The 14,948-nt window shown below is 37.6% G+C and overlaps 1 protein-coding gene across 3 annotated transcripts in view; it reads left to right on the top strand.

Annotated features, from left to right (window-relative positions):
• ADAMTSL1 (ADAMTS like 1) overlaps positions 1 to 14,948 on the top strand; it is a 394,276-nt gene that overhangs the window by 238,552 nt on the left and 140,776 nt on the right. For all 3 annotated transcript variants that reach the window (XM_074533419.1, XM_074533420.1, XM_014269810.3), the window contains 2 exons: positions 3,404 to 3,449; positions 13,676 to 13,912. In XM_074533419.1, coding sequence (XP_074389520.1) covers positions 3,404 to 3,449; positions 13,676 to 13,912 — 283 coding nt within the window. The remainder of the gene's footprint in view (positions 1 to 3,403; positions 3,450 to 13,675; positions 13,913 to 14,948) is intronic.

Below are 14,948 nucleotides of genomic sequence, written 5' to 3' on the forward strand. Positions count from 1 at the left end.
AGATCTCCTCTGAAAATCTCTTCATAGTCTTTGGTAATTACTGATAAAGGCAGCTTTGGCAGGGGTTTGCTGTTCATTCTGGCATGGATTTTTGCAAGGCTTCTAACTCTAGCTGAGCACAAATACACATCTACTTGAGGCCTTTGAGGGGGGGACTTGAACTAAGTCCGTCTACAAACTGGAGCCTGGAGAAATAAATACCAGGGGTTTGGGTTGTTTACATTAAGAGAAGAGAATATTTTAATATATTATAAGTTGTTAACCTCTTTCAGAAACTTTACTGGAAACAAGTGACTAAGTTTAAGGAATGAAACATGATTCCCAACAGTATGCTTTTCTTTCATATTCACATGATAATAATTCCCTGTCAAGCCAAACCCTCAGCTACCTTTTTCCACTGAAAAATCCCCTGCGGTGTAGATAACAGAGACAGCTGAAGTACTGCTTACTTCTCCCACTCTTTCTGTGCTCTTCAAGATGAACTGGGCATATCGGTTGACTTCTGAGTTTTCCTGCTGGCTGTGTGTACTCCTTGTTGGTAGGAGTTGCCATTTATATCCTGAAGAGATCAGAGGATAAATGATGACTGTATCTCACAACACGGGCTCAGTAGTCTGCCATGATCCTTCCTTGCATGCTGAAGGCTCAGTGCTGTGGAATTCTGCACAGTGTCCATGTGAGATATGCGTGCAAATCCCATGAGTTTGAATTCCAAAGTAGTTGCTTGTGCTTAAGAGAATCTGAAATACTGTTCTGAGGTAGGGTAGATCCGAAACACAAACTGCTATGCAAATCTATTGTGCAAATATATAATTTCATATATTTTCATATATCATCATGTATATAAAGGCTGAAAGCTGTTACCTGCTTTTGGCAGGTGTGTGATAATTGGGAAACTACTGAGTGTAAACAACCAAGCTCCAAAGAATGTTCTTTCTGAGGAAACAAGGGGAATTTTCCAAGAGTGTTTCCTAGTCTTCATGAATCATAAGAGCACTAGCTGCATCCAGAATTGCTCATTTTATCTGAACGTCCCTGGCCATTAGCCAGAAGAAGAAAAATTGGGTAAAATAATGGAATAATTGTTTTTTCATATATCTAATGAAATAACCTATTATTTTCCCTAACACGGAGAATAAGTGAAAATTAAGTAGTTTTGGTTTTTTTAATTTCAAAACAGATAATATGAAGAAACCATGAAAAGAAGAAGAAACTGAGAGGCAAATGATAGAAAGGAAGCTGAAGTTTTCCTAGATGTTCAGTGGTTCTAAGATTAATCAGTTACAGTAATAGAAATTGTGCTAATAGCAAGTCTGTGTCAAGCAAAGTAATGTTTGATGGTTTGTGTGGCATTTCTGAGAGACACATGGGGCAGGTATCAAGCCTGATGAACAAGCTTTTCAGTGTGGTAAGTGACACCTGCACTAGGGCTGCCTGCATTCTGCATAATTTACCTCTTTATTTACTATCTATCATTAGCAAAGTACCTTTATTGAATGCAATATAAGCAGGTTTCCACAGCATTTTTCCGAGCTGACTGATATTGCTTGGGAATTACTGGAATCGTGTGGGTGGGAGTGTTGCTTGGGTGTTTTGTTGTTGTTACTGGGTTTTTTAGTTGGGTTTTTTATTTCATAGTCTATTATGGATATAATTTTTGTTATTGTACTGCCCAAACCAATTTTTTTCTACTGCTAGGTACACTGTGCACATTTTTCACTTCTGTGCATGGCTGAGATAAGAACTCATTGGAGTTAAATATACAATGCTACAAAATCACTGAATTAGTGATAGTATCTAATAGAAATGTCCCTATCACAGTGATAGTGATTAGTGATATTTCTGTTATGCTTTTAATATAATTTTTATATGCCAAATGCTACACAACAGAAAGTGTTATCTTTCCGCTTAGATTTATTGGGAAAATATGATGAAGTTTATTTACTTGTTTGTCTCCTCTTGTGGTCATTTAGACATATGGTGTGTAAATGACTACTGGATGAATTTCACAGTTAAGTCTTGTGGATAACGAAGACAGAGAGGATGACTTCAATAACTTAAAGAAAACTTGTTCAATTAATTTTAGAGTTAACTCAGTGTAGGAAAAGTTCCTCTGCTGTAAAATTTTTTTTTTTTCAAGTGAAGAAAAATCAGTGCAGATGCTGCTGTCCTTTCCCTTGGATATGGTTCAAAATGGTTTGGATTTTAAGAATCAGGCTTGACAGGCATTTATTCCTGAAGGAATGTGTGCTTAAGTTGTGGCCTAAAAAAAAGAAGGGGGAGAGGGAAGGTTGTGAAATTAAGAAATTAAAAATGTTAGGAATTCTGTTCTTTTGAAGGATACATTTTAAAAGCCAAACTCTGCATTCTGATTTGCATGAGGGCCTCTGCAGAGTATACTGTCTGGACTCATAAAATACCAGAAGCTTCACCTAAGGTCAGACGCTCAGAGTACCTGCTGCTGAGTGCTAAAAAGGTACCTGGCTGTTGAGCTTTCTTTTAGGAACCCTGCCAACATCAGGGCTGGTATGGGTCTGCTGTGGGACAAAAGGAGGAGAACCATGAAGGGCACACATCAGTCTGTGTGCTCTCCTTGACCTCACTGCGCCCAGCTGCTCTTTGAATGCTGCACCAGTGAATTGAGGGAAGCTTTGTGTTCTCCTTCTTCCCTCATATCAACGTGGGAAAAAGCTATGTCACACTAGCCTGAAAGAGGGGAAATCTAAACTGAATGAGAGGAGGTTTAAGTTAAATATTTTGATTTTTTTTTTTTTTATGTGAGGGTGGTCAGGCACTGAAACAAGTTGTCAGGAGAAGCTTTGTGTGTCCCATCCCTGAAAGTGTTCAAGGCCAGGTTGAGCGGGGCTCTGAGCAATCTGACCTAGTGAAAGGTGTCCCTGTCAATGGCAGTGGGATTGGAAGTAAATGGCCCCTTCAAACCCAAACTATACTTTGAGTTCATGCTGCTGCAAGCATAGTTCGTTCATCCCAGAGCTCAGTTCTTCCCCAGAAGACAAAGCCTGCCTGCTCAGACTGTGCCAGTGCTGGAGTGTGTGCCCAGGTAGACACAGAGCTGTGCCCTTGTGAAATCATTAGGAATTGCATGGAGATGCAAGACAGTATTCAGGTCATTCAGATGTTGTTTTTCAGCGAAAGTCTGCATTCTCACTTCTAATCTCATTTACAAGCTGATGCTACCCTCTAGATAGTAGGAAACTAAGGAGGTGTAGATTTCATACCTCAATAGGGACAGATAACCTTTTACTTTGGGGAAGAGGGCTGGTAGGGGAGTAGGTGATTAAAAATACATATGGGGAAGTTAATGGCACAGTAAACATTATATGTTGGCTTTTTATATTCAGCTATTAATGTTTTTGGTTTTGTTTTTAATTTTTGGACACAGGACCTGTGAAGGGCGAAACATCCGGTACAGGACGTGCAGCAATGTGGTGAGTGAAGTGCACCTTTGATGTGCTACAATTAATCTCATGTGATAATCATGTCCATATTACTGCAGATAATTTGGTGAAGTGATAGCGAGAATCTTGTAGCTGTCTAAACTGTTTTCATACCCAAACAGAACCCAAAAACATAGGCAAACCTTTGCCAGTTTCTTGAAATGTGGAGAGATTATGGCATAGCCTTATGCTAAAACTGGCTGGAAGGGATTGCATTCACAGCCATCATAAACAGAGAGTCAATGAAACTTCAGGGTTGCTCTTTACAACCTCTCCTGCAGAATCAAGACATCTTGTGTTCCCAGTACGGCTTTGGTAACCAGCTGGTTCACGTTGGGTAGTCTGTCAGGCTGGAGGATTAAGCTGTTAAGAATTGAAGACAAGTTAGTAGAAGATCCGCAATTCTATGATTCTGTATATTTCTGTTCATTTCTGCCCTCACAGAATTTTAATTCTGTTGTGTGTCCTAGAAAAGCAGTTTTACGTAGCCTGTATCAGTGTTTTGGCATTTCCAAAGGCTCTTGCTGTTTTTTTTAATATGTGGCAAATATAGTTTTCAATACAATAAAGTAAGAAACTTCAACTTCTGTCTCAACAAAGTGAAAGTGTGTTTTCACTGCTGAAAATTGAAATAGAGGCTTTCATATGGAAAGTTTTATTGGGTGCCAAGAATAGTAAAGGCTCTCAAGTTACATGGAGAAATGTCAGTTTTACCAGTAAAGATGGAAAATGAAATCAAATGTACACCAGGCCAAGCTTTCTCATGCCTGATAGGGACATATTCAGAAGCCTTTCAATACATGCTTTGTTTAAAAAGTTTAAAAGTTTAACTTTAAAAAAAAGGAATATATTTGCTCATATTTATCTTATCTTTTCTTCAATAGACCACAGTTCATAATGAAAAAAACTGCTTCTATCTGAGCTGTAGTCTCCTATGCAGTAAAATTTCCCTCAGTTCTTTATGAGCTGGGCTTTGATAATCCCTGTGAACCCCTTCCAATGCAGAATATTCTGTAATTCTGTGATTCCTCTGAAATTTTTTCTGATTGTATCATTTGAGTTCCTGAAATACCTCATCAGTCTAGCCTTCACCTTCCTTAGCTGACAGAAACTGGTGTAGTTAATAAAAAGATTTGCTGGCAGATTAGCAGTCCAATTTTCCTCTGAGGAATTTCAGCTACACTACATCTGTGTAAGGAATGGGAAGTTTGATTTTTGCTAGTCAAGTTGCAGGCCATAGCTCTGCCCTATGACACACACAAAAAAAAAAAAAAAAAAAAGGAAAAAAAGAAAAAAGGAAAGAAACAAAGAGATACTGCTAAAGGCTAATTAAAAAAATAATTGGACGACAGTGAACCCCATTTGTTTTGCTTTGGTTAGGCATTGCATGCACATTGGGTCTTTCTGTGTCTGATCTGCCCTTGTGTATGTTAAGAGCAGTGAGACAGAGTACATCCTGCTCTCCTGCCATTATGTTCCTGGATCACTCTGATGAAAGGCTGGGGCTTTAGCTGGGTTGTAACCCTTGTTTTGGAATCACTGAGTTTCCAGGATAAGGAATATTTCTTTAGATTTATTTTCGGCTTGGGTTCTGCTTTGCAAATGTGCACCTGAACAGTTTTCCTTCAAAATAAAACCTTGCATAGTTTTGTCAGGCAGTTCCTTTACATATCTTTTATTTGGCAATACTGACTCTAGAAGTGAGGCATACAGCTGCAGAACTCCATTATTTCTTACCAAATAATCCAAAATGAAGCCTTCAAGCCTTCAGCTTTACTGTGCTGAAGTCAGTGGCAGGTTTTCCTCTGAAATATGAAGACCCAGGGCTGGTTTTATGATTTCATACTGTTTTTGGGGGGACTGTAAAGATTGGCTTGTGCAGTGTAAATCTAAAGCTATTTAGGAACCCCAGACTTGCATCTCTAAATCCATTCTGTTACTGAATTGTGCAGCTATAATCGTGAAATATGCTTTGTCTCTTTCAGAATAGTAAAACAAAAGATTAAATCATGTACTTTGTCATTATTGAAGTCTACTTTTTTGTCTCCGCACACACACACAAATTGAAACTACATACACAATTTTTTTCTGCATACACACAAATTAGATCTTGAAAACAGTGCATTAATCTCATAGCTTAATGAAGCTTGTGAAATTCTGCACTAGAAAAAGTCTGCAGTATTGTGTGTATTTTTGTTTACTCAGATTTTGCCTTTCAAGATTTCATCCAAAAAGACACTGAAAATTAAGAAAATGGAAATTACAGGCTCATGAGACCTATGTTTTCATCTGTTACATTTCAGTCTTTGAAGGCAAAAGAGATCAAATCCCCCCATTCGAAGCTTTCATTACAGTTATCTTGTGCATAGCTTGAGGAATGATAAAATAACCACTATTTTATCTCATAAAATAACCAGTATTTTTGTTTTTTGCAAGCTGCCTTTCTGTGAACTGATGTGTTTTTTTAATGAGCCTCCTCTTGCAGGAAAGAATGGGTAGTCATATATACTAAAAGCAAATTATTTGAAATATGAAGTTGGAGAATTGGAAGAATAGTTTTGGAGTCTGGCAATGAATACATTTTATAGGCACTATCATTTGCAAGATTTTGTTACAGCTGGTTTTAATTCATCCTGAAATTAAATTACAGAAGGGGAAAAAATGAGATAAAGAAAAAGAGAGGCAAGGGGGAAAATGGCATGCCTGTTGTCCCATTTACCTATATTAATTATTCCAGAGATGCTGAATAATTTCGCATAATAAAGACTGTAGCAAAGACTGATACTGCTGTCTATGAAGCTTCTGAACAGTCCTTGAAACAGTAAATCCAGTTCAGTATATTTGCCACTTGCATTGTCTGTTGATGATCAGAAACTGGAAGGATTATGGGTATAAAGCCACATGTGTAAATAGTAAAAGAAGGAATGAGAGAATCTGAAGATGATTTAGGGTTGAATTGCATTTGCTTTTTTTCTTTTTTTTTATTCACATGGACTTAAGCATATTTCCAGCCATTTTGGAATATAATCATGGGAGGGAGGGAGGGAGCAATTTGTTTTTCTTTAGAAAATCAGTCTCAATGCAGTGAAAACGTGTTTTTGCAACTATCGGGGTTGCTGTACTGAACATTATGCAAAATAAACAAATATAATTCCAAACTCTGAGTAGGATTTTTTCACTTATTCTCTTTCCTTTTTTGTTTTTCTTAAGATAGCACACTCTTTTTTTCCTTCTTCTATGACATTATTGGTTGCCAGGTGCTCTCCAGCTTTTATACCAAGCTGTCACTCCACCTCATATGTCCTTTCTCTTTTATAGTCCTTCTGCCACTCTGCTGTCTTCTGCTTTCTCTTCCTTTCATTTACATGAAAATCGCTCTGAAGGTTGTTTGTTGGAATATATACTGTCTTTACTGTATTTCTCAATTTTCAGAATTCTTCTTGTGACTGAAAACATTTTTATTTTCCCTGATAGTTTTTCTTTCATTGCACTGCTTTCTGAATTAAAAAAAAAAAGGAGAGAAAGAAAAAGAAAGAAAAGATGAGACTGAAACTGAAGCTGCACAACATTCGTAGCTCCTTCAACAAGGTTTCTCTTAAGCCTAAGATAAAATTTGTAGATTGTAGATCCCATTAGTCAGGCAACCAAAGCTTGTAAACACCACCTGCAACTGTTTCAATATATACCTCACTTTCTTCACTTGGCTGAAGTACCAGCTGTAATGTCATCCCCCATTTTCTGGCTTGCATTCAGACAAGCTGCTTCCATTCCTGTTTCTTATCAGCTCATGCTGCATTTTGTATACACCAGTACCAGTGTTGTTCATCTTACTTTCTGCAAAATAACACAATCTTCTTTCCATGCTCTAAACCCCAGCCTGGAAAATGTCAAACCTAAACTTCCATATAAGTACATAGTTCTCAGAAGCACTGGCTTATGTGTATGAGAAGTATCATCCCCAAGAGGATATTACCAGACCTACAAGAATGATTAGCAGAGTTTAATTTTTCTACTCAGTGGTGACTGAAATGCCATTTTGCAATCAAGCCTCCCAATTTACATTTTGCAGTAAAATATAAAAAACATATTAAACAAATTATAGGCACATATCTCCTTACTAACACACAATTTGTTTTATGTAAATTTACTTCTGAATTGAAAATTCTTCTAAACTCAGATAATTTATTGTGACTACAGTCTGTTCTTCAAACTACCGGATTTTAATAACTTTCATCTTATTTCTGATTGGCTGCATTATAAAACCTCAATGTGTCATCTAGAAATTATTTCTTCATACTTGGAAACAAGTGCTTTTAGTATCTAGCAAATGACAGAAGCTTGGATGTCTGGATTTGCAATCTTTTCAGCAAGCAGGACTGTGAATCTGTGACAATTAAAAAATAGAACAAAAAACCCCACATTGTGTCCAGTTAACGTGAATGTAAAAAGAAACTTTGTTGCCCAAATAACCTGAATTGCTTCCCTTACAATATTATTTCAGGACTCTGGGTAAATAAGAGTTTTAAATTCAGTATTTTTGACAATTTCTTTTTTTTTAATTTGAACTGCTCATTTTTGAGCTCTTTGATAATATGGCACCCTCAATGCCTTTAGGAAAGTATGCTTGAATATTATGTATTTATATTAGTTTTTGGCTGAAGTTCTTGGAAGTTTTCATGCTGAAATTAAACTTACTGTATCTAATCTAAATGCTTGTTGTAATACTTAAAAGAGATGGATGAAAAAAAGAAATTAAAATTACACAGAAGGCTGCATATTGAACTATTTGCCAAAATGGGATCATACTTCCAAAAAAAGACATTATTTTGGTGAAAAAAATATTTTATAAATATTCATAATGACAAATTTTAATGGAACTTTGCATTTATAGTTCACTGACAATTTTAGCTCTCATCTCCATGACATGTTTATTTGCTGATATTTCCCCATTTTCTTTGTTCCTGTTATTTTTCTCAAGCTTGTCTCTGTCAGATATTGCAATGTCTTGGGATTCTTAGAGAAAGCTTTAGTATGAGCCCCTTTCAATCTAGGCAACTAAGTATGACCCTAAGTTATTTCCAAGTTCATAAGAGTAGGCTATTGAAAAATCTGGCAGCAAGAAAGGTAGTTCTAGCGGGGCGCTCAACAAGGCTTCAAGGCTGAGTGAAGTTTCTCTTAAATCCCTAGATCTCCTAAGTCCCTGTGTTTTTATCTAAAGTTTTTATTTGGTCTTAGACAAGTCCCTACTTGAAGACTTCAAGTTTTCGTTCTTGGTAGGGAAATTGGTGCAGCTGCAACACTGTGAGTACTTCATGGAACTGGTTCAATAAGCTGTTCTGTCAGATGCTGCACAGAGTAGTCCAGTTGTTAGTCATTTTTTGTACATAGGAAGAGCTCCAGGTATAGTAAATCATTCTTGGCCTCTGCAAATATACAAGCACATATATTGTAAACTGTTTTAAAGTTCCTCAACTGTTTCCACCTATCACTGCTTAGATAGGATCTTCCACGTTTCACCCACTAAGTAAACTTTAAAAAGTCTGACCCTCTTTTGTCCCGTGAAATCTGATCTACCTATCACCATCAAGGGACATCTGGGATTCATCTTATCTTTTCCAGTGGATTGTTGATTAATGGAAATTGCTTTGAATGGGATTCAAACATGGCAAAACTCCAGGGACCTTATGAATTACAATAGGGTAAAATAGGAGGTCAAGTTTAAAAAAAAAAAAAAAAGAAAATCGATGTGAAGAAGAAAATGAAGCCATAATAATATGGACCACATTACATGCCTGAGAAGTGAGGATGAAACTCCTGTGTATATTTTAAAATGGGTTTCACAGATCAAAGGGGTTTCTGATCACCTTTAAAATTATATATATATTCATTGCTGTACAGGAAATCTTGACCTGATGGGATGAATAGGGATTGTAGGTATCCAGCGCAGACTCAGTGTTTCAGTAATATCTCATGAACCTTTGTGAGCTAAAAGCCATAAAAGACCCACCTAGGACTCACAGAATTAAAGGAGGAACAGTTGTTTCCTGTTCACTGAAATTTTTTCATCCCTGAAAGGTCTTCATGAATAGGAAGTTTGAAGATAAATGGATGTAGATTAAACTTTCAAGTTTATTAGTTCTTCCTGATTCTTCAGCAAGTGCAATGGCAACAGTTCTTCATATCTGCAGGGGCCCATAGATATTTTCTAAAAGAAAACAAAACTGTTAAGACTTGGCTATAGCACCAAAATTGGAATAACCTGAAGCAGGACTGTAGTAGTTTTAAGGCCAGATATGAGGGCTGCCCCATGCTGCAGGCCAAACACAGGCCACGCAGATGCGGTTAGCTAAATTCCTCACAGAACCGCGTAGCCCATGCAGAGATGCACTGCCTCGTGCCCACTGCCACACTGACTTGGCCCGTGGCTTCTGGCTGTCTCAGAGTGCCTGTCAATCTGCTGTGCAGGTAGACGAGCTGTGTAAGAAGCTGTTACACAGCTCCCAGAATCAGACCCTGGGCTGGACCAGTGTTTAACTTCACTTAGGCCAATGGAGCAGTGCTAGCTGGTAGCCATAGAGGGTCCCCTTTCCCTAAACCATCATGCAAGTACCAAAAGCAGGCTGATCTTTTTCAAGAAAACTTTTTGGAGTTAGTCTATAGTTTCTCTTGTCCAGGAACCAGCAGAAATAAGGCGCAGCAAGACTGCCTCAGAAAAGCAAGTGGCCTTGTCTAAAGGTGTGCAAAGTATTTTGAAGAAAATAGCAATTTACTTGAAAATATATGCAAAAAACCCCACTGGTTTTACCTTATCTTCTGCTTCAGCAAATAGAATACTTATTTATAGGCTGAGAACTTATATCGAGCTTTGATCATATGTTTGCACAAATGTCAGCACAAAGAGGCTCTGATCTCCACTGACATATAATACAAACGAAAAATAGTAAATTTAAGTTGAAAAAAAAGTGGATGTGCTAGGTTTTGTGCAGTTCCTATATTTTCAGGCTCAGTGACATCCTTCTAAAAATGAGAAATGTTCAGAATTCAGACCACAGATTTTCTCAACACTGTCCATTTGTGCATAAAAAAATATTATACAGCTTGTGTAGGTATTATACATGAACATGCAAGTACTTGTGCTTTTTTAAGCAGAAGAAAAGATTCTTCCTGAGGGAAAAACATCTCCAATGCCTTCAGGTAAATTTAGGATTCAGGATTTCAGCAGGAGAAAAGTTTCTGCACCAGGCTGTAACCCTTTTTCACATCTTTGTGCCAAGAATAAGTATGTATGTCTGTGTTTCTGACTGCTTGCATATATTCTTAATTGATTCAAGTTTCACATGAAAACTTTTTTAAACACAAGCTCTGCTGTGTTTAAATCCATTGTTTTATTTTGACCACATTATCAAAGATTGGAAGTATTTAACATCAGTCCTGGTCACCTGCTGTGTCCTGAAGGCTTGTTATGTTGAGGAATGTTTTTTATTTCTTTGATTAAGAAGTAAAGTCCAACACAACAAACATAGTATTGAGTTCTGTACAAAGCAGGATTATGAATTCTATGTGTCGTGTGCTTTATTGGGCCTTTTTCTCTTTGTAAAAATAAAGTTGTTACAAGCCAGGAAGTTCTGAAGGTAGAGCCAAGCTTGAGCCAAGCTAGAGAGCCGGGTTGGATTTCTGCAACCGAGCCTTGGCTGGGTATCTGCCAAACCAATAGACCTGACTGTATTCATTTACAGACAGAAAAATTCACAGAAGGGTAGGCACCAGAAGATTTTGTGGTAGGAAATAAGGCCACTGTGTTCTTCTTTTCTTGTTTGAAAATAGAACTAAAGCAGATCTTGGGTCAAGCTGTAACTATCTTATTGTTCATCCTTTGTATAAGAGCAGACCATAAAGACCACTTTTTTCTCTAATTACAGAGCTGTAGAGGAATAATGAATTCCCCACATATTTTTCGTCTTGCTTCAGTGTCCAAAATTTGTCTTGTATCAAAAGTTTGCCCAGATCATAAAAAGACCCTGATTGCCCCTCAGATTTTCTTTATATTTTAAAATCAAACTGAAATACTTGCAACATTTTCTTTTAATCTTCTGTATTATATTGATAGAAAAACTGAGTTCTCCAGCAGTAAAATACCAGTTACAGGCTTCGACTTTCAACAAGGAAAAACGAGCTCTGGGTTATTACTCTTTGATATATATTTCTCTAAAGTTAGATTTAACCCACATCATTTTTTCTCTTATGCCTTACTCCTTTGAACCTTTTGTAACAGGAAAACTATTGCCTCCTACTTAGATCACAGAACTTTTGACTGGGGTTTGACACTTTAATTTTGGGGTGCATCAGACTTGAACACCAAGTGAATTAATTGATAATTTCCTCAAGTGGGACAAAGAAAATTAGATTACAATCTGCGGCTAAGGCCACAGCTTGTATGTGTGTATAGTCCACAACAAAAAAAGGTTTAAAATGTTGCGACCCAAGATTATTCAACATTCAAATAAAATAGTCATAATCACATTCCAACAGTGAATGAGAGGCCAGAAGGGCTAACCTGGGTTCAGGCCAAGGGCTTAGAAATGACAAATTCATAGCCAAGACTGTGCCGTGTTCCTTTGAGAGGAGATTTGAAAGCTTAGCTTTTAACACAGATTTTATTTTATATTTTAATAATAAAAAATGATCCATTCATGTCACAAAGTGACATGCAGCCTCCATGTCTTTCATATCTAAAGCTGTAATGGCTTGCCCTTTTAAAAAAAATGCAGAAAACTGTTAGTGAATAAATGGGATAAGAATAGACCTGAGAAACATAGGTGATGATTTAAATCTAAGAAGAGATACTTTCCCTCGACAGCAATACTGGGAGCATAAGAAGTCTGGGAATAAGCCAGACTTATTGTCAGTAATGATTGTCTAATAGGAAGAAGTAGTTTGAGGGGAAACAGAAGATACAAATATCCTGTAAGTATATTGTCTAGTTATGTGATTGTGCGTACATAAAAACTTTTCATACCAAGCCTGCCATCAACACGTAGGATTGTCTATGATTTAGGATTTAAAAAATGTTATAGTCCTCAAGCAGAAGGGGAGCAACTGTTCATGTCATCTGGTATTTTACCAGATATCATCCAGGAGCAGATCTCCTTATGGCCGTAAGGTGGAGGACTCCAGGGTCTTAATAGTCTGAGGTAGTCATTCTGCCAATGTTTGCTTTTTTTTTTTTGTCTCAGTTCTTATGATGTTTAGTGTTTTTTGTAAAGCTTAGCTCCAGCATTCCTGTAATTATGCTAGAAATTCAAGTTACTTCTAAGAAAACCCTAGTGAATCCCTAGCTTTTGTGGTTGCTTGCAAAAGAAGACTTCAAATATCATTCTTCAAGGATCAAATACTGGAAAGGAAACAAAAAGAACTCATGTTTATTTTGCCTGAAGACTCATGATTTTAAAGCTCTTCTTGTTCTCTTGAGAACCTGTCTAATGATCTTCTGTGCTAAGTAGCAGCAAGAAAATATATGTGGGTAAGAAAAGACTAAAAATCTTGTCACCAATGTACTTTATGTAGTAGGAGTGGTCTTTGGTTTTTATATTGGTAGACTGACTTCAGAGTTAGATTTATATGACTCACAAATCTCCTGAAGGAATAAAAAAAAGGGGTTTTTTTTAAGATCTTCTCAGTTGGAAGTCCCTAATTATGTGAGCTATGAAATCTTAGCTTAAAGAAATGCAAATATGTATCAAATGTTTCTGATTCATTTTGCCCCAGCAATTGATTTATGTCACTGAGGCAAAAAGAAAAGCTAGTGGCAAGAGCTTAAATAAAGAACCGAATCACATAGTTCTTTTTTCTCTCTCCTCAAACAAAGGGTAAAACCTGTCTGGAACAGAGTGGCTGTGCACACATGTTTCTCCATATATATGCACAAGTAGAATGAGTTCCAGCAAGAGCATGGTGACCCTCTTTTGCTTAACCACAAGGCTGTGGTGAAGACATGTACAGTGCATTTCTTATTTCCCATTTACATATGGTCTTGGTGCTCTTTCAGTACTTTCATGGAAAAAAGAAAGAAAGGTATAATCATCTATTGAATTATGTGTGTTTTTTGTCTGAGCAGAAACTGTCTCCATCTGGCAGCTGTGGAACACTGCCAGCTGCATGATACTGCAACTGGCGGTCCTGAAGAGGCCTGCTGATCTTCTCCTCCTCCTTTTCTGCAGGACTGCCCACCAGAAGCAGGTGATTTTCGTGCCCAGCAGTGCTCTGCTCACAACGATGTCAAGTACCAAGGGCAGTTGTATGAGTGGCTCCCCGTCTCTAATGACCCTGACAACCCGTGCTCACTCAAGTGCCAAGCCAGAGGAACGGCTCTGGTTGTGGAGCTGGCGCCAAAAGTTCTGGATGGGACACGGTGCTACACTGAATCCCTGGACATGTGCATCAGTGGTTTGTGCCAAGTAAGGAAAGAAGCCCTGCCTCAGCCCCTCTCCTCATGACTCCCCTCCTCAGATCTCTCTCACATGCTCACTCCCTCTCTTCCTCCATACTTGTGTAATTTTAGGGTCTTTATTTTATTAATCTGTTTCAGATTTCTTTTACTGTTGGGTTTTGGCGGTTTTTTGGAGGGGGTGGAAGGGGGAGACATGTATAATCTCAAATATTATTTTCTCACTTTATGCTGCTCCCTTGGGGTTCTTTTGAAGGATTTTATTATGCTTTTGAACTGTTCTCTGTAGCTGCAGTAGCATATTTGATTTGAAGCACCAAGTATAAAGTAATGTTGTAGCTTTTAACTTAGATACATCAAAGTTTTCAAGGTCTATCAATCAAATTGCATTACCTTTGAGGATTATTGCTCCCTGTTAATCAGAAACCTGTAAGGCAGTAGATGAGGCACGAAAGTGAAAAATACTGCCATTTTTCCTGTAGGACTAAGCAAGCTGCTACATCTCCTTGGATGTTAGCATTCCTTATTTGTTACCAATGAAAATTTGTAACAAATGGGGACTTTTAGACCCTTCCCTTCACAGTGTGTGGAGATCTCTTGGTCATTCAATCAATTTATTTGCATTCTAATTTGGTTTTTTATGACTTTGGTGCTTTTATTTATACACTGATACTCTATCATTGCTTCTGTTAAATTACTTGCTCTATCTACATCAGACTTTATTCTTCTAAACTACATGTAGGCTGCTGGTTGATGAAGACGAGGACTTTCACCATCGCTGTTAGGTTCTGAGCACACCTAAGTCTCAAAAACAGTTGAGTGTAGATTCATGTTTCATTGCACAGTGACCGTAAAATCTATGTAAACTTGATGTGTTGTTGGCTTTCTAGTTGGCTTTCAACTGCTTTTTTTTGGGCGGGGGGGGGGGAAGCTTTCCTCTCTATTTCTTTTCCCTTTTATTTTCTTTTCTGAGCAAGAAGCAGTCCTTAAGTAAATGAAATAGAGTGGATAGTTCCTGGATTAGTCTCATTTGTGATCTGAAGAAG

Source organism: Zonotrichia albicollis, chromosome Z, assembly GCF_047830755.1.
Source record: "Zonotrichia albicollis isolate bZonAlb1 chromosome Z, bZonAlb1.hap1, whole genome shotgun sequence".
NCBI lineage: Eukaryota > Metazoa > Chordata > Aves > Passeriformes > Passerellidae > Zonotrichia > Zonotrichia albicollis.